Raw genomic sequence first — 23,399 nt, 5'->3', positions numbered from 1 at the left:
ATGGTACGGTCCAGTACGGTATTGCACGGTAGGTATTGCATGGTACGGTATGGTATTGCATGGTAGGTATTGCGTGGTAGGTATTGCATGGTACGTTCCGGTCTGGTACGGTATTGCATGGTACGGTATTGCACGGTATGTATTGCTTGGTAGGTACGGTACGGTATTGCATGGTAGGTACTGCATGGTACTGTATGGTCCGGTATGGTATGGTATTGCATGGTACGGTAGAGACCGATACGGTATGCTATTGCATGGTAGGTATTGCATGGTACGGTACGGTATTGCATGGTAGGTATTGCACGGTGTGGTATGGTAGGTAATGGTATTTTATGGTGGGTATTGCATGGTATGTATTGCATGGTATGGTATGGTACGGTATTGCAATGTCGGTATTGCATCGTATAATACAGTTCGGTATGGTATTTTATCGTAGGTATTTCATGTTATGGTACGGTATGGTATTGCATGTTAGGTATTGCATGGCATGGTACAGAATTGCACGGTACGGTAGCGTATTGCATGGTAGGATTGCGTGGTATGGTACGGTATTGCATGGTAGGTATTGCATCGTGTGTTACAGTACGGTATTGCATGGCAGGTATTGCATTGTATAGTACGGTACGGTAATGCATGGGAGGTATTGCATGGCATGGTACGGTACAGAACAGTATTGTATGGTATGGTACGGAACGGTACTGCATGGTAAGTATTGCATGCTATGGTACAGTACGGTACGGAACGGTATTGCATGGTAGGTTTTGCATGGTATGGCACGGTACGGTTCGCTATTGCATGGAAGGTATTGCATGGAACGGTACGGAACAGTATTGCATAGTAGATATTGCATGGAACGGTACAGATCGGTATTGCATGGTAGGTATTGCACTGTAGGTATGGTATGGTATGGTATTGCATGGTAGGTATTGCATGGTACGGTATGGTATTGCATGGTAGGTATTGCATGGTACGGTATGGTATTGCATGGTACGCTATGGTATTGCATGGTACGTATCGCCTGGTATGTTACGGTACAGTATTGCATAGTAGGTATTGCATGGTATGGTACGGTATTGTACGGTACGGTATGGTATTGCATGGTAGCTATAGCACAGTACGGTACGGTATTGCATGGAGGTATTGCATGGTACGGTGCGGTATGGTATTGCATGGTAGATATGGCATGGTACGGTACGGTATTGCATGTTGGGTATTGCATGATATTGTACGGTGCGGTACAGTACAGTATGGTACTGCATGGTCGGTATTGCATGGTACGGTACTGTATTACATGTTAGATATGGCATGGTATGGTATGGTACGGTATGGTACGGTACGGTATTGCATGGTATGGTACAGTACAATACGGTACGGAATTCCATGGTACGGTATCGCATGGTATGGTACTGTATTGCATGGTAGGTATTGCATGATATGGTACGGTACGGTATTCCATGGTATGGTATAGTACGATATGGTACGGTATTGCATGGTAGGTATTGCACGGTACGGTACGGTACTGCATGGTAGGTATTGTATGGTATGGTACGGTACGCTATTGCATGGTAGGTATTGCACTGTATGTATTGCATGGTACGGTATGGTTTGGAATGGTAGGTATTGCATGGTATGGTACTGTACGGTACGTTATGGCATGGTAGGTATTGCATGGTATGGTACGGTACGGTATTGCATGGTAGGTATTGCATGGTACGGTACTGTATTACATGTTAGATTTGGCATGGTATGGTACGGTGTGGTATGGTACGGTATGGTATGGTACGGTACGGTATTGCATGATATGGTACGGTACGGTATTACATGGTATGGTACGATACGGTACGGTATTCCATGGTACGGTATTGCATGGTATTGTACGCTATTGCATGGTAGGTATTGCACTGTATGTATTGCATGGTACGGTATGTATGCTATTCCAGGTCCTGTATGTTATGTATCATATGTTTTGTTTTGTGGAGGGTGATGATCAGCGGGGTCAGAGCAGAGAAGGGAGGTAGGCGCAGCCCCTTCAGGGCGTCCCCTGTTGTTCGTACAGTGTGCTCTGGGTCCTCTCTCTCTCTCTGCTCTGAGCCACCTCTGTTTATCCCCTCAGCCCATTCAGTGGCAGAGCACTGACCAGGTGTTGGTGCACGCGCGGCCAGCGCATGCAGCAAGGCTGCCAAGTGCGTGCCCTGCTGGCTAACAGCGGTTCCCGGATAGCAGCAACATCCTGCTCCGTAACAACCCTCCTCGCTCCTCTCTCCGAGATAACAACCCTCCTGGCTCCCCTCTCCAAGGTCGCGTTCTCACAGCTGTGTGCATCTTGTAGTTTCCCACAGTGGCCCTACACGGACCATCACTGAGACCCCTCACACAGGTACTATGGTGGGTGTTGTGTGGTACGTGTTGTATTGCTGTAATTGTATTAGGCTCCTTGTATTGTGTTCTATGTATTGTATGTGTTGTGTTGCTACTGTGGTCTTTTATTGCTTGTATTGTACTGCTCGTACGTTTTCGTGTCTGTATGATACGCTATTGCGGGCATTGTATGGTATGGTGTTGTACTGTATATATTGTATGGCATGGAAAGTATTGTATGGATTTTATTTTGTATTGCATGTTTTGTGTTGCATTTTACGTAATGCAATTTCTATTGTGTTTTGTATTGCAGTTTGTATTGTGATTTGTCTTAAATTTAATGTGTTGTGTTTTCCATATAGTATGTTATGCTAGTTCTTGTATTGTACCCTGCAATGTGTTCTGTACCGTATTGCGTTTTTTTCTATTTTTGCTGTACAGTATCTTGTCAGGTGTTTTGCAATTTTTGTTGTCTTCTGATATATTTGTATTGTAGTGTGTTTGTATTGTCATTTGGATTTTACTGTCATTTGTGTTTTATTGTACTTGGTATTGTATTGTATTCCTTATTGTCCGTTGTGTAACGCATGGCTGGAATTGCAGGGCTGGTACCGCGCTGCAGCATGTTGTGTATTGCACTGGAGCATTGTACAAGATTTTGTATTGCACTGCGCCCCACCCAGCGCAGCTCCGGCGCCCTCCAACACCTCCTCCCAGCAGGCTCCAGCACACAGCGCTTCTCGGGAGCCAACCCCACGGAGCACAGGTGAGCGCCCGCCTGCCCCAGCTGCTGCTCTGGACGCAAAGCGCTGCTCCTCTGTCGCCTCCAGGTCACGTGTGTATGGAAAAAGTTACGATAGTGTAATATATTTTTTGTAATATATTTTTCGTTTTGTAATATATTGTGCTTTGGTCAGGTACTGTGCTTTGCATTGTATGGTACAGTATGGCATGAACTGTATTGATGGTATAGTACTGTATCGCATCTATGCTGTTGTTTTGTACGACACATCGTATGATTTATTCTGGGGTATAGTATTTTACAGTATTTTTAATATGGTATTGTATTTACTGAATTGTGTGTTGTATGGTAGGGATTGTATAGTACGGTATGGATTTTGTGGTATGGTATTTATTATACTTATTCTGTAAGTTTTATTGTATGTTTTGTGCATAGTGTATCGTACGTAATGTATCATATGGTATTCTGTTGTATGTGCTCTGTGGCATGGTATGTATTGTATGTGCTGTATGATATGGTACATATGGAAGGGTATGTATAGTGGTGGTGCACCACTTCTCCAGTGGTGGAGAAGGAGGTGCTCTCTTCTCAGGCGTGCGCAGAGACAGGACAAGAGGCAAATGGCAGAAGTGGCCGCAGGGGAAGCTCCCTCTGGATCAATTTTCCTCACCATAGGAACAACTAAAGCCTGGAACAGGCTGCTCATAGAATGTCCCTCACAGGAATGACTCAAGACGTGGCTTGGCAGAGCCCTGGATAACCTCATCTAAATCCCCGCTTTCAAGAGAAGTTTACACCACATGATCTTGAGAGCAACCTTTCAACCTGGACTCTTCTGTGATTGCACAGTTCTTCTTGTTACCAAGCCTGCAAATTCAACGATCTGAAATAATCTGGCTTCAAGGAGAGAAATCAGGAATTACTTTTATTGTGCTGGTGAGTTATTGTGATGAGGACACAATGCACAGCGGAATATGACATGTAGAAAGACGTGCAGAAAGACATGAGACACGCAAAAAGAACAGGATATATGAAAAGTCATCCAGTCAGGCAAAGTCCTTCACAGGCTCCTTCTCCCACTTTGTGGCAGCGTCAGTTGCAGTGAGTGTCTTAGCTGCTGCGGCCCGTGGTGCAGCCCGTGGTGAGGCAGGCTGCCCCTCTGCAGCCCATGGAGGCCCACGGAGGAGCAGAGATCCACCTGCAGCCCGGGAGGGAGGACCCCACTCCAGGGCAGGCAGATGCCCGAAGGAGTTTGTAGCCCGTGGAGGGCCTGCGCTGGGGCAGCCGCTCCAGAGGGCCTGCACCCCATGGAAAAGGACCCGCTGGAGCAGTTTGTGAAGGACTGTAGCCCATGGGAGGGACCCCACGCTGGAGCAGGGGAGGAATGTGAGGAGTTCTTCGCCCGAGGAGGAAGGAGCAGCGCAAAGTGACAAGTGATGAACTGACCACAGCCCCCATTCTCCGTCCCCACTGTGTTGCTCAAGATGGGGAGGAGGTGGAGATAGTCCAGAATGAAGTTAAGCCCAGGACGAGGGGAGGAGTGGGAGGAAGTTTTTTCCTCTCTCTCATTATCCTGCTTTGGTTTCATTATTAATAAATTGAAATAGTTTTCCCCAAGTTGAGTCTGTTTTGCCCGTCACTTGAATGATCTCTCCCTGTCCTTATCTCAAACCTTGAGCTTTTTGTTGTATTATCTCTCCCCCATTCCCTTGGAGGGTGGGGAGACTGAGTGAGAACCTGAGTAGCTTGGTCTCCAGTGGGGCTAAACCACAACGACTGTATTCCATTATTTGTGTATATTGGAATTAGAAAACCAGGACAAGAAAGCCTAGAAGTCTACTTTTTCACTTTGCAGCCCCGAGTCCTGTTAGGTCCTGCTACAGAGTCACCTGTAGCAGCTTTGTTGTCTTCCGGTTCATTTTCCCACAAGAAAGGTCGGTCTGGCTTCATGACAGGACATTTCCAAACCAGTATTGTTTCTGGTCACCTGGGAAGTATTAGGGCAATTATTTTCCAGTGTGCAGCGTCTACTTGATAAGCACCTGGACATTTTCCTAGGAAAAGCTTTAATTTTAATTTGGGAACTCTGGTCTCAAAAAATCTTTCCCTGACCACTCACTTGCATTATCGCCGGCAGCACAGCACGGCCTCTTCTCTCCCACCACAGTGGTACTTGACAGGTGAATGATCCATAGGTATGACTTTGTATCTCTCACCTTGAGCCGTTTTCCAAACACTATGGGAACGTAGGACAAGACCACACTTACACAGAGGTGAAGCTGAGCTTCCAGAGCTGCCTTTCTGCCCTAATAAATATTCCACCTCTCTCCTAGACGGGGCTCTTGCTGTTACCCAGCTGCTTACAAGCTGCCGTCCCAAGTTCTCTCTTTTGCTTGCCACAGAAGCCTTGCGCTTATCTGTCTGTGATAGAGGCTTCAGGTTTATTCGCCTCAGTGAGAAGCCCGTCGGTCATTCTAAACAAACCTTCAGCTAAAACCACTGAACACCTATTTTTATCTGATGCGCCATTATCAGACAACTAAATGACTATACAGCATGACTGCAATTTAATACCATTAGATCTTGTGCCAGTTGCACATCTCTGGTTTCTCCTACAAAAACACAAAAGTTCGTTTCAGATTTGCTGGTATTTCTCTGTTTCAAAGAGCAGAGAAAAACGAAACCAGCATTTTTTTTTATTTTACCTATTTGGAGGTTTTTTAACGCATAGATTGGCAAGTTAAAGATAATTTACAAGTCCTGCAGTCACGCTAGTTCAAAAAAAACCCAGGACAAAACGGTATCATGATCAAATTAAACCTCATGTAAGTCCTGCTAGCCTTTCTGGCTTGGTGTTCAATAAGCAGTGATAGCCATGAGGCTAAAGTAAGGAATTTACTGAGTCTGCCTTCTTGCGACTGCCCAGGTTTTTATCTATTTCGTTCCTTCTCTTGCAGGAAGGGGGCTTGACTTACAGTCTGGTCCTCTGTCACTGTGTTCTTCAACTTGGTGTAATAACACAGTACATGGAAAATGGCTTAATTTAACATGCAGTCCTAAGCACTGTTGATTCAGGAGCTGATCCGGTAAGAGAAGGCCTGTCCTGTGGAGGACAGTCCCCCCCAGCAATGTAAACCAGCTGCTTTGTTTCCTGCTGCATATTTTTACAGCCTTATCAGTGCTCTAAAGGGATTAAGGAATTAGTTTTATGAGACTGATGTGTTTATCCTGACTTTTAAAACCTGAAGAGCTACTTAAAGGTTAGCATAAACTGTTCATTAGCATTAAGGTGTATAGCTCTAAATTGCCTGTGATCCCTGTTAAGTGAGGAAGGGCCTGTCATATCATCACATCTTCAACCTTAAGTACAGTCAGTTCTCAGTTATCTGCAGTGACCAGTGCTGGAGTACAATGGGTAAAAGAAAGCTGTGGATAATGGAAATTATATTTAAATGATGCTCTAAGTGAGAGAGTACTGGTGAAGACGAAGGCCAGAAACGCTTTCATTTTGATACTCAGGGACCCCTGAGAGGTCACTGAAAAGAGCTGGTATGTGACTTGTGCATGTGGCTGTTCTGCTTTGTGACGCACATTAGCTCTGTGGAGCCAAGCATCTCCACTGCCCATATAGCGGAGGGCTGGCTCTGCTGGAAGCAGCACAAGAGGAACATGTTATCCTGATGGCCTTCTTGTGTCATCCAGCTGCTGTGTTTTGGTCACAACTTACACTGTTGAGTTTTCAGAGATGGAAATTGCCTTGTTATTGCATGTCTTGCAAGAGGTTAGCACAGTGAGTTCCCAAGTTTGGCCCAGCATCCCATTACAGTTTACAGCCTATAAACAGCTATATGAAAGAAAATTTCATGGCACCCTTAGATCCTTTGGTACTGTGGATCATGCAGATTTGTTGATTCAGCCCTCAGCTCTTTATGAAAGAAGTAGGATTGCAGTAGAAAGACTGCATCCCTTGTTCTGACCTTCCGAGTTGTACTGGGCAAATGTTAAAGAACTGTAAGGGTTTTTTTTCATGCACAATTCTTGAGGACTGTGCTCTTCTGTGCCACATCCACATGTAGTTTTGGGGTGAGCTGATAATGTCTGGCAGGTGCAGCATAGGCAGCCTCTTCCATTACTGTATTTGCTGGCTCTTGTCTCAAGTAAATTCACAGTAGACTAGTTTGGGAATCCATTCTCTGGGGAAGTCAGTGTTCAAAAGACTTGATTTTATCTTTCATCTCGAAAAATTGCATAGGACAGTGTTTCTAACGTAGATTTGCATTTGTAAACTGATTACTATCATACCTACGAACAGGAGATGAGAAGAAGAACAGAAATACTAAAATAGGTATTTTTATTCTGACATTTCTTTTAGCTGGAAGAGTTCATTCTTTTATATAAAACTGTTATTTACTTGCAAAAGTGTGAATAATCAGAAAAGGCTATTTGAAAACATAGGTTTTACATTTATGCTTGAACCCCCAAGGCTGCTTACCACCAAGAGAAGGGCAATCAGATTCCTCATGTCTTTAGCCCATAACCACCTCAGCTCTTTTCCACTTCTCACTTCAGTCAGGCATTAGGAATATGCCAAAAGTCTAATCACCCAAATTGTTGAAACATACACAATAACAATTGGGCACACTTGTGCCATCAAAATATGTAATATTGCCTTTTTGTCCTCCACAAAACAGGTCTCTCTTTTGTATTTAAAAAAGCCAAGTTTACTCCTGGCTAGTATTGAGGGAATGGCATAATACTGGCTTGACTCTGATTTGCTTATTTAGAAGGCTGTAACATTATAAAATCTGGCATCTGAGAAAAGAGGAAATTATACTAACCCTTCATGGAAGCATGTTGCGTTATTGTGCTGTGTCTGCAACAGCTCCAAAGGAGTGGATTATATTCATATAGAACTTAATTTTTCAACTTGGACAAAATCATTGTGTCCACAAGCAATATTGACATGGATTTACCAATTGTTATTCCTGCTCTTTCTTTTCAGTTATAAGCCTCTTGTACAGGCTCCATATCTATTGCTTGAAGCCTATGGAGGCATAATTTCTTAAACTTCAAAAACCCTGTGTCATTTTCTCACTGAGGAGACGTATGAGTTGCATTTCTTCCACATTTCTCCTCAGCCCCAGCAAAGCAAGACAGATTGGTCTAACTCCTGACGCATCTTTAACCACACTAAGAGTTAGTACACCCACAGGGTGCCTGTAATGGCAGAAGCGGTCCTTCCAAAACAAAACAGAATGACCAGATCTGGAGCCCGGGTCCCAGCACCTTCCAGGACTGATGCTCTGGAGCTAATTGATCACTGGACCAGTCCGTATTTTAAGAGTGAGTGTGAATGAAGTAGGGTAAAGCTGAAGTAACTGCCAATAGAATGACGGAGTGGGGAGAAAGGTCTCTGGCTTGCATGACCAGTAGCTGTGCCCCTGTTTGCTAAGCACAGCGTTATTATAGAGATGTATAACCCTATAGGGCATGACATACGTGTGTCACACGGTGCTGCAGCTGCTCAGCAAATGTTAAACCTGGTCCAGTAATGTCAAGGGGGAAAAGTGACACATATCACTGTGCAAATGTATTGGGTTTTGTATGCGTGTCCACACAGGGGCTTTCAGGTGGTGCTGGAAGGGCTCATCTGCCTTTTACTTGTGTCACGGCTGGTAAGTCAGAGACTGGATTTGTCTTGTACTGTATCTGCGTAGCTTGTATGTATTCCTCCTCAGCAGGTGTTTCAGGTTAGCACCAAATAAATGATGAGCAGGCCCTGGGTGTGATGTGTAAGAGCAGTAAATTGCCAAGGACAGAAAGAAAATTTTAAGCTTCATTAGTATGGTCATAAACTGGAAGCGCTTAAACCATGTAGAAAATAGCTTTTTGAATTTCATCTTATAAATATCAGTTGACGAGATTAGAGTCTTTGCTCTTAGTGAACTCAGTCTTTTCTTCATGATATGTTCCCAAGCAAACATCAAAGATATAACAGCTAATGGCCAGTCTCATTAGTGAAATGAACTGTGCCATTATTATTAAATCATGTTATTGCCTTCTGCCTTTGTCAGAATAATATTTCATCATAATCACGATGGCACAAGGACAAAGAAGGCATAAGAAGTAACACAATTTATTAAATCACAAGTATGATAGGAAGAAATGGACAAACTTTAAGTCGCTCAAGCCCTTCTTCAGATGTCCAGGTTTAAGCAGCCAAAAGCTTCTCTGATTTTTCCAGCTGTATCAGTTTGTCTAACAACACATCTACCAGCAAAACACACCCTGCTTTGTTAGAGTTGGTATCAGTTTAGCAGGGCAAAGAAGAAGCCCTGACTTCCAGTGGACTTGCCAACCACTCTGGGTTGAATCAATTCAATTAAAAATTGCCAAAACAGCATCTTAGAAACCTTCATGTATTGTAAATGACCATCGTAGAAAAATGTACTGGCTATCGTAAATCCTTTCATTTTTTTTATATTGCTTTACCAATAAAAAACTGCCCAAAAGGTAAGGTCTGTAGTCAATGGCTGTGACTTCTTAAACACTGTATGAATTCTGGTGACTTGATGAAAAAATTATTTTAATGCAAGTGTGCTACTCTGAACAATTTCACTTTTCTTTGGTTTTATTTTTCTCACTGTACTCATCAGCCATTGCATATCTCTGTTGTTGTATAGGTAGATGAACTAGACACAAATCTTGATCAGAGACAAGTTCTTTGAGTTCCTTAAAGCAGTTTCCTTATCACGGACCACATGGATAATATTACTTTGGGGCAGGGAGGCATACTCCAGTCACCTCTTAACCCAATGAGAATCTTTTAACTGCTTCTGGTCTGATTCTCACTTCCCACATGTGTTTCTTCAGCTCAGCTGGTGAAGAGATTTTGAGTTTTGTTCATCTAAGGCTTTGCATTTATTACCTAGATACCCAGCATTTTACTAGATTTGGTATATTTTTGCCACGTCTACTGAAAGAGAATTAACACATTGTACAGCACACTGTATCATATATCAGCTTTGCCTTTTTGTGTGATTTTGATGGAATTTGGTGTCATCCTTCTGATTTGGAGGTATACCTAATGCTCCAGGTGCTCTGCTCTGGAGTTTCAGGGCGAGCCAGGGAGAGGGATGGGGTGGTTCCCTGCCCAGGGACTGCTGGTCCCACTGGCGACAGCTTGGGCACTGCCAGTGCTGTGGCTGCTGCTCAGGAAGGGAGGAGAGCAAAGCCCCTGTGTGCGCCCCCCTCTAGAAAGCTGCACATGGGCAAAAACTCATTTGACTGAGAAATTCCAAAGGATGTGATGGCTCATGGGGAGCAGAGCCAAGCCTCTGCAGGGGAAGGCTTTTCTCCCTCTCACACACATACCGAATCAATGAACCTTGTCTTAGACAAGACAAGAGATCTGACTTCTTACAAGCAATTAATTATTTTTCCAATGTGGAATAAGATGCAAAAAGTTGCATTTTGCTTTGGTAAAAGACTCTTTCTTCCATCTTCTCTGAGTAAGTGTGATTTGATGCTTCTCTCGACAGCCTTCATTGTTTTCCCTTGTGGAGGCTGGTCATGCTGCCAAGAGAGGGCAGCAACCAAGCACAGAAACTGCATGCCTGTCACTGTGTTAGGTCACATGGGAATTTAATTTAAAAGATTATTAGCGCAGAAGCTCTATGTCTTACTAGAATTACTGCTCAATGCACTTAGCTTCTGCCAATTCCTTCTTCCTGCTAAAGCAAACCTCTGAATTGTCCTGTTTTCTGTATGTTTTCTTTCAAATAAACGAAATAAGCCCAAACTTCCGCTGAGTCATTTGAAAATATGTTCTGTGCCATGGGAGCATGTCCGGACAAACATCAGGCACTGCTCTGCGGATGCTGCCTGGAAGGCACAGATCCCACACCTGCATTGCCACAGCTTTGTAGGGGAATAAATGCATGTAACCAAGAGCTGTACAGCTACATTGTATCTTTATTTCTGGGTGCAAGGCATTTTCATTGCTCATGCTGTCAGCTTCCCACTGCAGGCTGTGTCACTGATAAAACACTGCTCTAGTCTCTAATGGGCAGCATTTTCTCTCAAATTCACCATTCCTGTAAGTTCCAGAGCCACCTCCGTCACATGTAAGGCTGCGTGATCAGATCACCACATATCCATAACGACACGCTTATTCCAGTATTTACTGAGCTGATCCAGGTTGAACCTGCTTTAGAAATAAAAGTAACCTGGTTGATTTTAATACAGTTAATAATTTTTACCCCAAAAGAAGCTGCAGTGTTTTGGCTGGAGTTTTCACTTAATGAGGAAAATGTCATGGCCTGATGAAAAATGGAGGCAGAGAGAGGGAGGGTCTGCGTGGGCTTTGTGTTACTGTGGGACAAAAGTGCTGTGTTTCTCTGGAGCTCTGCTCTTCCCATGTCAAACACGGAGGCCGACTATTTGCCCAGCTATTGGAAAACATCTGAAGCTCTACTGATAAAATTAAACTAATATTTAAGGACAGAATTACACTGTGCAGAGCCAGATGGGGATAGAACGGTGGGAAAGCACGAAGGAGTGGATAACTCCTGCTGCCTGTGCTATATTTAGACTCGAATGGACTAATGCTGGCTTAACCTGGTGTGTAAAAAAAGGAAAAGCTGTGGGTCAGACCGACACCTAGCTGTGGGACACCTTGAGGGGCTTCTCAGGGCAAGAGGAGCTGAAAGAGCACCAACCCCACAGGGAAGGTGTTCGCCTGCTGTCAGGCACAATTTGCCTCGCGTCAGACACCACACTGGCTGGCAATGGGGAAGCGCCTGCAGTCCCAAAGATGATCCTACTAATTTCTTCTCAGCCAGCTAGCAAACAGCATTTTAGGGGGAAGGAGATTAAAAGAGAAGAGGGGAAGCGCAGGGAATGGGAGTGGGGTTACGCCAGGCAATCACCACTCTCTGTGCGGATACCACTGCACTTACTGCCCAAGCCCGATCCTGCCCCAGGCATCCTCTGTAACCTGGGCAAGGACACTGGAGTCCAGGTTAATTTAAAGGCCAACTCAATTGCCTAATTTCCTTGGAGGGTATGAGCCTTGGCTGCATTTTCATGCTATAGCTAAACCAGTTTGGCAGCTGCTGAAAGTGGCAGGACCCCTCTGCCCTGCTTTCCCCTCAGAGAGTTTGCTCAGGTCTGTGAATGGCATTAGCAGAATTAAAAACCCCAGCTCCTCCAACTTCTTTGCACAAGGGGAGGATGCTCCTGTGAGTTCAGCTCAAGCTGTGCAAATGATGATTAAAGAAATAAACAGGAATGAGAGAGCAAAAACACTGGGCATTCAGTTTTCTGCAGGTGCTGTGCCTCGTATTACCTCCCCAGAGCTGATGCATTGGCTTCAAAGTGCTGTCCACAGCCAGGCAGCCCCTGTGTCTGAGTATCACTGCTTTCAGCTGGAGTGAGAGTGTAGATCAGGGGACAGATGAGCTTCTACCTTGCCACCCCTATGCCAGCATCTTCAGCAGAGCACCTCTCTTTGCAGCACAGGAACCACAAGTGCTGGACCCCCCTGGATGGATTTCTCCATTGGCAGCGGCTGCTGGGTCTCCATGCAAAGTGCCTGGCCTGCTTGCAGGCTGGAGAGTCCTCAGCGTGGAGTTACTCAGCGAAAAGGGCTGGGAACTATTGAACTTCAATATCAGCTTTTGTTGCAGCATTTCTGCCTTCTTTCATTAGCACAAGTAACAGCTTCCTGAAGTCAAACAAGTTTGTTATTTAAAAAGGGCAATGATTTTTTTTTACATTGTCCTAACACTCAGTAGTTCTTCTGCTTCTGTCTTTCTCTGGTATTTTTCTTTTTTTTTTAAAGAATGAATAAAGCAGATATTAGTCACACCAACAAATCATTGTTGGATGTGTGTGTGTCTCGTAATGGGCAGTACTAACTCCAGACAAGCCACTTTCAGCAGAGAGCAGCAAAAGGCTAACAGCTTGAGTACAGGTCTAAGAGACTCCCAGCCAATTAGTCAACTATGTGGCCTCTCTGCTGGAATCAGAGAGCCCACAAGCAGGCCTTCAGGAGTTTGTACCAGTAATAAGATGACTGAGGCTCTTCCCTATAAGTTTGTGATTCTGCATGCTGACGATGCAAATGAAGCCATCCAGATCCAGAACCATCCAGAACAAATTTTGTGTTAAATCTAGAATGATCTTTGCAGCGATGCCCTGCAGTGAATATGCCGTGGAAAACTTAAGTGATGCTGTGAATAGCTCAGCATGGACTATTATGCTACTGACAAAATTTTCTGAATGGATCTTTGTATGTATTTCAGTCTTTCACCTCCCTTGTCAATGGTCTTAACAGCATAAGTTACAACTCCGTGATACCTGTGAGGCCACTGAGTAAACCACTTACCCAGGAGAAGACTTTCTTTTGTTTTGCAAGTTGTTAATGCACTGTAAGAGGATAGTCCTGGCTCTGCAAAACAAGTGAAGAAAATTTTCCAGGAGTCTACATACAGGCAACAATGAGAAATATGGAGGAGGAAAAGGATGAAACAGAAACTAGAGGAAAAACTGTGAAGACAGACCGTATTTAGAATAAAGAAGAAGTGATAGTCCTTGCTCTTGTTTTATAAAGGAAAGGAAACTCTTCTTTTGACAAAACTAATAGTAAAGTTCTCCATCAAGACATGTTAGTTAAGTACTGATGAATGCATGCCGTACATGAAGGCATGCCTGTCACTGTGTCTCCTTAGAGGTTCAAGATGCTGCCAAACTGGAAGCCTAGCTATGTTTGGCTTTATCTTGTGAGCTCTGCCAGATGTATATTGTTTCCCATTAACAATGTACAGTTTTTTCAATCTTGTAGTTGACACTGGAAAATGTTAATAAAAGAGGAATACTGGTCACCACAATTAAACCAATGCATTATGAAAGGCACTCTATGGAATACATTGCCCCTTTGAGGAACGGCCATTTCAAAGACTTTTTTTTTTTTTTACATTTTGGATTTTTTTCAATATGGGAAACATTTTCTTGGCTCATTCTGACTGAACTTTGGCACATTCTTTAAGAGAAAACATTAGACAATTATATGGGAGAGAACAGTATGGAAGACTTTTTCTTCAGGGCAAGTGTTCTGAGCTGAGACTGAAAAAGGTGAGCCGCAGAAATGGCATCAGTTTGAATGACTTGTATTTGTGCACTTCACATATCCCAGCTCTTAAGCATATTTGAAAAGATTTAAGACAGATAGCCAGTGTTCTTTTGCCTCCTGTACCACACAGGACTGCTAGCTGTGATTCAGTAAGCCAGCTTGCACTGGTTTCCACTATAGTTTTGTACTGGTGATGCGGAATGTAATTACTAAAATAGCATTGGAAAATTTTGGGGTTTTTTCTGCAGGAAATTTAATTAAAACATGAAAAATTATTATTTTATGAATATTAATTTATTATTTTATGAATTATGAAATCTTGCTTTCCAAATATAAGGACAGTCAGCTGTAGGCAAAACAAATTGTTCCTTGTTGAAGAGAAAAGGGAGCGAGAGGGGCTTTGGTATCTGGATCAGTGTTGATGCCATGCTTGTGGGAGGTAGCTGATGCAATAGCTGTGCCATTGCATACATGAAGTGTGATTTTGGATACTATGTTTTGTGTTCTGCTTCTGTCCCTTGTTTTGCAAATGAGGAGAATAACAGTTATGTATCTCTGCCTCAGAAATTCAGGGTGAGAATCAGGTATGGACACACCACGTGCTTCATCCACGCATGGGTTGTATCCTTGTGCCACAGGAAAGCAGGTTTGTGGAGCCAGGCGGCTGGCAGGTGTCCTCAGCCCTTGAAAGTGCCCTCAGTGCAGCCGGTCATGGTGCCTGGGATGGCAGAAAATCCTGAGCAGCATAGAGGGTTTCTCAGTTAATCGCCCCCGGTGTCCCTGATGCTGCGAGTGATGCCCATCAACAACAAGCAGAGTGGTGCTCTGGACTCGAGCGCTGGGGACCGGGTCACTGACCCTCCCCTCTGACCCTCCTTCCACGGCGGGGTGGCCAGAGCCGCCTGAGCTCCTAGAGGAGAGCCACGAGCACCGCGAGCACGGGTGCTGTCTGGGCTTGCCCCAGCAACCCACGGCAGGGGAGGAGGGTTTCAGCTGTGGGAGGCTTTCTGAGTTCCTCTGACAGTGCCGATTCATTTAAGTGCTGCCCACAATATTTTTTACCATTTTTCCCCCTGAGTGTCAATGTACTTTTTTCTGAGATGTTTAAAATGGTAAACACAAGACAACCTGTCTATAGTACACAGTCTATGAAACATACCAATGGGAAGATTATGCAAAGAAGGCAGAAGACAGGAGGAAAAGTGAATGGGACCAACTTTAAGGGAAACAGCAGGAGATGTGGTCTGTCCTGGGCTTGTTACACAGATAAATGTTTCCAAAAAGTGAAACCAGTTCCCAGGCTTGGAGCAAACCTCAGCGACCCAGAGACTCCTGCTCTTGAGCTACCAAGCTGCTGCATTGTTATTGCTTGTTATTTCTTCCACCACTATAGAACTGTTCCTTCTGGCTGCTCCCAGGACACACCAGTTGCTTTGCTGCTGAGAAGCCCATATTTGCAGGTAATACCCTACTGTGCAGCTCTCAGGGAATGTTTGAGGGTTAAAGTCCCCAGGCCACTTACATATTCATGTTGTTCTCTTTCAGTAGCTAGTTCAGAAAAAAAGCGTTCTGGCAACATCTTACTGTCAGCTCACAGTGCTGCATGCCGCCTGCAAGAACGACGCGGACAGCTAACTTGCATGCTAGGTGCCTACAAGTAAAAACTGCTGTCTCATTTTCATGCAGAAATGTGTACTTTGTCACTACTGATCACCACCCATCCTCCTGCCAGTCTTACCAGGATGCTTAATGTGCTGCCCTGCCAGCTGACAGCTGCCTGGCCTTTAAGCAGGGGGTCTGCCTGGGAAGCACAGGCTCCAGCAGAATAAAATGCCTGTTGCTTGTCTTAGGCTGCATTCGCTGCCAACTGCAGCTCTGCCGTACCTCTTGCGGGCAGCTGCCTTCGTGTCTACATGCAGAGTTGCCCGAGCACTGCAGCAGAATGCAGTACTTAAAAGGGTACGTGGGGATCCTCTGGCAAAGGGAGGAAATTTGTATCCTGCGCTAAAAAAAAAAAGCCTAAGGAATGTATATGGCATCCAGCTGTGACCTGCCCCTGCTCTCACACTCGCGGATGCGAGTGCTAGAAAAGCAAGCTGGGTGACCCTACCCCATCTTTGGTATGGTAAGAGAAAAACAGTTCCGGAGCTGCAACTGGGTGTAGTTGCTCTCAGCTGAGTGAGCAATACCGCAGTACTAACTGAATACATGTAATTATGTCTAAAGCTGAATTACTGCTCTCCAGGAGAAGCTGGAGCACTGTTGCCATGACTATTGCATTGGCGAGAGAGACTCTTGCCTGCATCTCGGAGCACTCTACAGCTGGCAGCCTCTGCGCTCTCTCCTCCCTCTGGAGGTCCCAAATGTCACTCTGACACTGCCTGTTCCCTTGGTACACTCTGTCCTGGCAGAAATGAGCAAGGGGTCAGAGAGAGGGAGAGACTTCGGGGATGCTGAGCACCACGCTGGACTTGGGTGAAAGGCTCCTGGCTTTGGGCAAGGGGTGGGGGCTGCAGTGGTTCCACGACAGTGTTTGAAGCAGGCACCTTACTAATGGTGGGAAATGGGACACACTGGAATAGATATGTGGTGAGGCTGAGGGCTGGGACGCTGGAAAAACACTCCCTGGCATCAGTCTCAGCCCCCTCTCCCCACAGTGGGTTAAGTGCTCAGAGATGTGTCTGTGTTTTGCTATGTTCAGCTGTTAAACCAGAACAACGTTCCTTATGTCACAGAAGGCTACATATGTTTTATTTACAAATTCCTGCGATAGAAGGCATTGCACAGTGGGAAGCAGAGCTGACACACTTCATATGCCTAATGGTGTATTTGGCTTTCTCTGCAATAGGTTATTAGTGATGTTAGATTTTCCTTCCTGAAGGCCTACACTGAGACTTATTAACTGGAACAAGCCATTTTCTGACTTGTTTTTTTTCTCTTAAAAGTACAATCGTATTGCAAAATTCTGGCATTTGTCTCAAAAGTTTCCCAATCAGCTTGGCCTGTGGAAAACATGAAGTCTTGTAGCTGCCACCTCACCCTGCATTGCATTCATCCCTTACGGGGATGAGGGCAGGCTAAAAGCAGCAGCTTTTCCTTCTCAGAAAACCATCAATCTCATTTGGCATAACCGCTTAAAGGGAAAAAAAAACCAAACAAACCTAAAACTGAGATAAGGCAGCTGCCTTAGATAAGGCCTAATCTCCTCAGATTTCAGTGCAGGGGATGGTTTGCTGCGCTTTGGCTGACAGTCAAAGGTGGGGGGTACCCAAGGAAAGGACAGTGCCTGAGTACCTGAGGTCCTCGTGGCATAAATCCAATAGATTTCTAAGTCTTAAATAAGCTAGGGTAACCTGTGGAGACCAGTTTTAATAAGCTCAGTGCAGTTAGCATTAAAAACCAAGCCAACAGCTCCAACCTACTCTAACTGACTCAGTTCTGAGGTGCCCTTGCGAGAAGCCCTAGTAAGGTGTATTTTACTAATCCAGCTTGCAGAAGAAAATGCAGCTGATGCTCATATGCTGCGGCAGTGGACAGGCAGCCCAGACAAGGAGGGAATTGGTTACACGGGTGTCTGTTGCAGTCTTGCTCAGAAATGTGAAACCTGGCTGCTAAAGACAGGTGCTGAAGAGCTTGTGGGGTTTCCTCAGGCAGGTTGGGCATCTGGAGGGGATGCCCAGGGGGTGGCTGTGGCTGGACAGCAGCTCCATAAGGAGAAGAGCCACTACCAAAATGACACTGGTCTGTCTTATCAGAAAACCACCAGACAGACAGGCAGAGACACCCCTGCACAAAGGAACTGAGAAACTCAGCAGCTGAGCCTTACGCCATTAAAAAAAAAGCCCCAAGCCTCTGCCTCCTAACCTAGAATTAAGCTAGGCTTGGAAATAGTTTTCCTGTTAGTCCATGCCCTCTGCTTCTTCAGGGTCAAGCCAGAGCCAGCAGTCAGCGGCAGATGAACAGAGGAGTGTCTAGTCACAATTAATAGGAAGCTACTCCCAGAGATCCTTTTGCTAAGAGGCCACACACTAGCCTCTGACCAGCTGCTCATGGAAATGGGCAGAAGGCAGAAAATGAGAGCAGAACTCTCCAAAGCACTTAAGTGTCCGTGCGTGCATACGCGCACACGCACCCACGCGGCCAGAAACCACTGGGAACCGGGATTCTTTGCTACAGACAGAAAGGTTTCTGGATATATATGGCAAAGTAGAAGGTCACAGCTAGTCTGAACTACTCGGTCCCTCTGCAGACTTCCAATGACAGTTACAGCTGTAGATGACTAAAATGCAGGGAAGCTTACAGCACTTCCATCTGCAGCCAAGAACTGAAATGCTACCGGCATGTGCCCAGGCACTCAGCAGCTTCTGCAGGAGCTGCGGTGCACGACGTGTTGCAAGCCGGACCAGACGGTTGCCTAGCGCTTGTACTCTTGTTTTGTTTGCTCCCTGTGCTCGTGCTGGCTGGTGCTGACGGTAAATGGAGTATTTATTTCTCCAATTACCCCCGCCTCACTGCCCCCGCCTCCACTGACGTCTATTTGAGGAGAAGTAGATTTGCCACATAGATGTGATGTTTGCTTCCAACCATCTTGGACCCCTGGAGCGTTTTGAGCTTTTCTGTCCCAGAAAATCCAGAGCCCAGAGTGCTCCCTGGCCGATCGCCTCCTTGTTTTTTCTCTGTAGTGAATTAGTGGAGAGGCCTGTACTGATGCCTGCGAGTTAAATATGCATATTCCCAAGTATCATGACTAGCCTAGTAGGTTTAATTGTAGGTGAAATGTCTGTCCTATATTTAGAAAGCAGGGGATGTTAAGTATTTTTTCTTCCACCCACTGTGGAAATCTTGTGAAGTCAATAGCTAAAATCCTGTGTATCTTCATCACCACTGTCGGGCCCATCGTTTCCTTGGCCTAGGAGCAAAGAAAGGAAAAGTACAGAGGGATAATACATACGGGGTAAAAAAAGGCTGTGAGCACCCTATTCTGGAAGTTTCACCTCTGTAACATACCAGAATGTGTACAGCCTGTGGGACAAGAAAGGCTTCTGGTATCACAAGGGCACAACCTTGAATTTTACAGAGCAAAGGATTAGTCACACCGATCAATTGTATGCAAAGTCCCAGTGCGTGCTCAACTTATCTCTAGTAGAGGATAACACCTTGGCAGAGCCCGGTTCACTCCCAGCATGACTGGCAACATGAGCACCACCAGCTGTACCTCGCTATGGCATGGTTAAAGCATAGTGAGCTAATTTTTAACAGTAAGCTAATTTTTAATGCATTCATTTTCTACAGCTTAGCGAACTGTTGACTTAAAACAACTGTACTGATGAGTCTGAGAATATTCTGTAAATTGCAAATGTTGCTTTGGCAGACAATTTTACTCTGGCAGTTGCTTTTGTCACATTTAAATTCTGCCATGATAAATCTACAGGTTTTACTGTTGGAAATGTGTTACGCAGCCTAGGGCAGCCTCTCCCAAAATGTCAGGCTATTGTTATTTGTTGTGGTTTTGTTTAGTGAGGGAGGGCCTAAGGTGGTAGGCAATGTATGGTCATGCACTGGCTAGCAGGAATGTCTTTGGATGTATGAATTTACAACGACAGTGGTGGAAAACTGGAACAGGTTGCCCAGAGAGGTCGTAGATGCCCCATCCCTGGAAACATTCGAGGCCAGGTTGGATGGGGCTCTGGGTAACGTGATCTAGTTGGAGATGTCCCTGCTTCTTGCAGGGGGGTTGAACTAGATGACCTTTAAAGGTCTCTTCCAACCCCAACTGTTCTATCATTCTATAATTCAGATGTGTCGATCTTTTGTAATGAATGCTAGAGATTGCCAGGGGATGAAGAAAATTAAGCTTGTCTTACTGGAGTGAAATTCAGCCTTCACAAGCTTGGCAAACACTGATCTAAAAGCTAAGTGCACATCTGCTGCAGATTTTAACAATACAAATGTTTGAATTTCTGAACACTGCAACCTCTGTCAATGTACTTTCAACCTCTTGAATTAGCACCAGAGGCAGGAGAGAAAGAGGAAAGGAAATATTGCAGCTTGCATATAAAATACCAGAATAGTGAGGCGAGATGTAGATTAATTAGACTGTTTAAAAACCCCGACCTCCATTTATGAGGATATTTGTAAACTTGCCTTATTTGTACCTTCTAGAAATAGCCGCATCATGTGGAATAGCATCTGTCTCCTGTAGCACATTTCCATTACTAAACTACTGTGTGTATCTTAGGGAAGTTAATCTATCAACTATTTCCATTATATACAGATGTATACATGCATAAGTACATGCGTGTAATTTTATAGCCTATAAACTTAGTGTGATTTGTACAATTTTTTTACAAACTGCAAACAAACTGATTATCTTTTTCTTCTTATTTCCTTCTCTGTACTATTTCATAGTACAACTCTAACAGTGAGCCAAAGGCTGTTACGGACACTGGGGGTAAAACTCTGTCTCCGCTGGCTTCCTTGGAAACAAAATGTCATCCTTACACTCCGGGGTGAATAGGCAGAGATGCTTGTTTCCTCTTGAGAAACGAGGTACTTCCCAGGACCAGACTTCCCTCTCGGCCTGTGTCCACGCGTGGTTTCTGCTGCCGGCTGCAGCTGCTCTGGGTGGGGGACTGGGTGCCAGTTTTACACCACGTACACCACGCAGAGCGGCTGGAGTGCACGACCACCTTGCAAAATGCGACATGGACTTTTTTTAATTAGCTCAGGGCCTACCAGAAGTGTAGTCACACTGGGGATACCACCTGGTGTGTGATGAAAAGCGGGATAAAAAAATTGAGGAGATCGCCCAGTCAAGGTAGATCTATTTCTTCTAGGGCCAAAGCTAACAACGGAGTGGCGGCTGAGGTTTCTCTTTGCTCTATTGCTGTGCACAGCCTGCCTCGAGGAGAAAGCAAGCTCTGCACCATCCTCTCCTGTCCTTTGGGACACAGAGATAAAGAACTGAAGGCATTAAACTAAATAACACTGGACTTTACTCTTGCTGAAGACAGAGTTTGGCTCCCAAAATGTTATCAATGGCCGTCCTGAAAAACCTCCTCCTGGTTCAGACCAAGGACTCCATCAAGCATCGTCTAGTGACCTGTGAGTTTTTCCTTATGGTTTTACCATTTGTGCACAAAATGAACATATGTTCTTTAGTCTGGAGCTAAGGCTGTGGTTGCAACGGTAAAACACTGACTGGCCTGTGAGACACAGTGCCACAGAGGTGTGACCAGGCACCAAGGGGAGGACCGCTCCACACCAAACCACAGGTGTCTGCAAGGTGGGCAGCGTGTTAGTCCCCTGTGTATGTGACAAATCCCTTCTGCTGTCTCCTCTGAATAGCTGTGAGGACAAGAATACCCCAGGGTGAGAAGCAAGTCATCGCAATACATATTATTATTCCACTTAACACCATTCTCCATTCACAGCTTTCAAAAAGAGTATTTTTTTGAGGAAAGAAACTGCCAAAGTAGGTAAGGCAGATGAAATTGTCCCAGGCACAGTGTCCCCACACTAGCAACCAGATTGACTGGCTACGAATTATTAAAGTTGAAACCTTAATGAAAGAATGGGTATCTCTTTTTTTTTTTTTTCCCCCCACAGTGCTTCAGGTACGCTGAGTCAAAATATTTGCTTTTTACCTCCGGGAAGCAGTGCTTAGGTCCATTCCGGGAGTCAGAAAATAACTGCGCTGGAGAGGGGGTGGCAGGGGCCGTACCCAAACCCACGTCTCTCGGTGCCTGGGTCCAGGCAGGAGGTCTCTGCAGGGCCATTCCCATTCTCTTATGACCTGCTTGCCCAATTTTCCTCCTGTGGACTCTGTCCCAGGACCTTGGCCTAATTCAGAGCCAGGAGGGAGTGGGGACATGCCTGTGTTTGACAACTGTAGAAGCACTGCTGCATCCGCTGCTTTACGAGTGATCACGAAGCCCTGTGGTCCGCAGGTCCGTCAGTGCTGACTGCGCCACACGCCACCCGCACAGAAAACTCCGGGGACTGAAGGGGAGAGGTCTGTCAGGTTACCACCTCCATCTTCCCTCCAGCACAGAACCGTTCCCAACAGTACCTTCTTTATACCTGGTATGATTTGCACAGCCCCATCGCAAATCACTCCATCAATGAGCTCCCGCAACTTCTACATTATTTTTTTCTGGGTTGACAGAGCCTCCCTACCAGGTTATTATTCTTGATGCTAAGCATGAGCTTTCCTCTCTTCATTTTCTTCCCAACTGCTGTCGACTAAAGACTGTAAAACTCTTCAAATAATTAGTCTGTTACGCTCACATCTCTTGAAAAAGTTCTCTATTCTTCTTAGCCCCACTTCTAATTTAGCATTTACATCCAGTTACATCTTTTAATCTCTCTCCATAAATTAATACCACCAGGTCCTTAATAATTTTGATTGCTCTTCTCTTCCCCATCAGTTTGTTTTCATCTTTCTAGTTCTGAGGTTTGCAGACAAAGTAATCAGCAGCTTATGTGCCATCTTGCTGGTGCGGGGCACAAAGGGGAAAATGGCAACCTGGGCTACAATATATTTCTTCAGGACATAAAATTGCAAATTGAACTGGTTTCTCTTTTTTGTGGTTGTCTTGTGTTTGTTGTTTTTTGTTTTTTTTTTTTTTTTTCTGGGGGGGGGGGTGGGGTGGAGTGTCTGCTAGATTGCATTGCAACTTTATGTCCAAATAACTGCCCGTTAACACCCACGGGTTCTTCTCCATGTTTGTTTCTGCATATGGGGTCCCTCTTTCCTGAGGCTTGCGGATGACATACTTGGTTGTGACAGAAGTTACATTTCTTTGCTCTCTGCTCAGATGCAGCTTTTTGAGGATCTTTCTCCCTTTTTATTATTACAGGAATAAAACAAACATCACGTGCTAAGCCCATAGCAAGCCGTGTGCAACATCAGAAAGAAAAAAAAAAAAAGGCAAATTTTGTGCCAAACAGCGACATGGTCCAGAGCCTGAGAACCCACTGTGCTGAAAAAAAATTGGACATTTCACCCCAAAATTACGAGTTAATGAGGCATGCAGCTACACTACCTTTCGCCCTACGGGGTTGTGGAGTAAAAACCAACCCCGCCGCCCACCCGCGCTATAGCGGGGTACGTGCCCCTCCCCCCTCGCCCCCCATAGCGGGGTGCAGCGCTCGGAGCGGGGG

The 23,399-nt window shown here is 45.1% G+C and overlaps 1 protein-coding gene across 1 annotated transcript; it reads left to right on the top strand.

The window, feature by feature from the left end:
- The first annotated feature begins 13,006 nt into the window (after positions 1–13,006).
- Positions 13,007–13,657, top strand: TICAM2 (TIR domain containing adaptor molecule 2). Its single transcript, XM_010115481.2, is given in 4 exon segments — positions 13,007–13,248; positions 13,250–13,372; positions 13,374–13,485; positions 13,487–13,657. Coding segments are annotated over 4 exon segments (648 nt in total).
- The last annotated feature ends 9,742 nt before the right edge of the window (positions 13,658–23,399 follow it).

This window comes from Chlamydotis macqueenii, chromosome Z, assembly GCF_036417535.1.
Source record: "Chlamydotis macqueenii isolate bChlMac1 chromosome Z, bChlMac1.mat, whole genome shotgun sequence".
Classification (NCBI taxonomy): Eukaryota; Metazoa; Chordata; class Aves; order Otidiformes; family Otididae; genus Chlamydotis; species Chlamydotis macqueenii.
The sequence above is the reverse complement of the archived record's forward strand: the minus strand, read 5'-3'. Positions and strand labels throughout refer to the sequence as shown.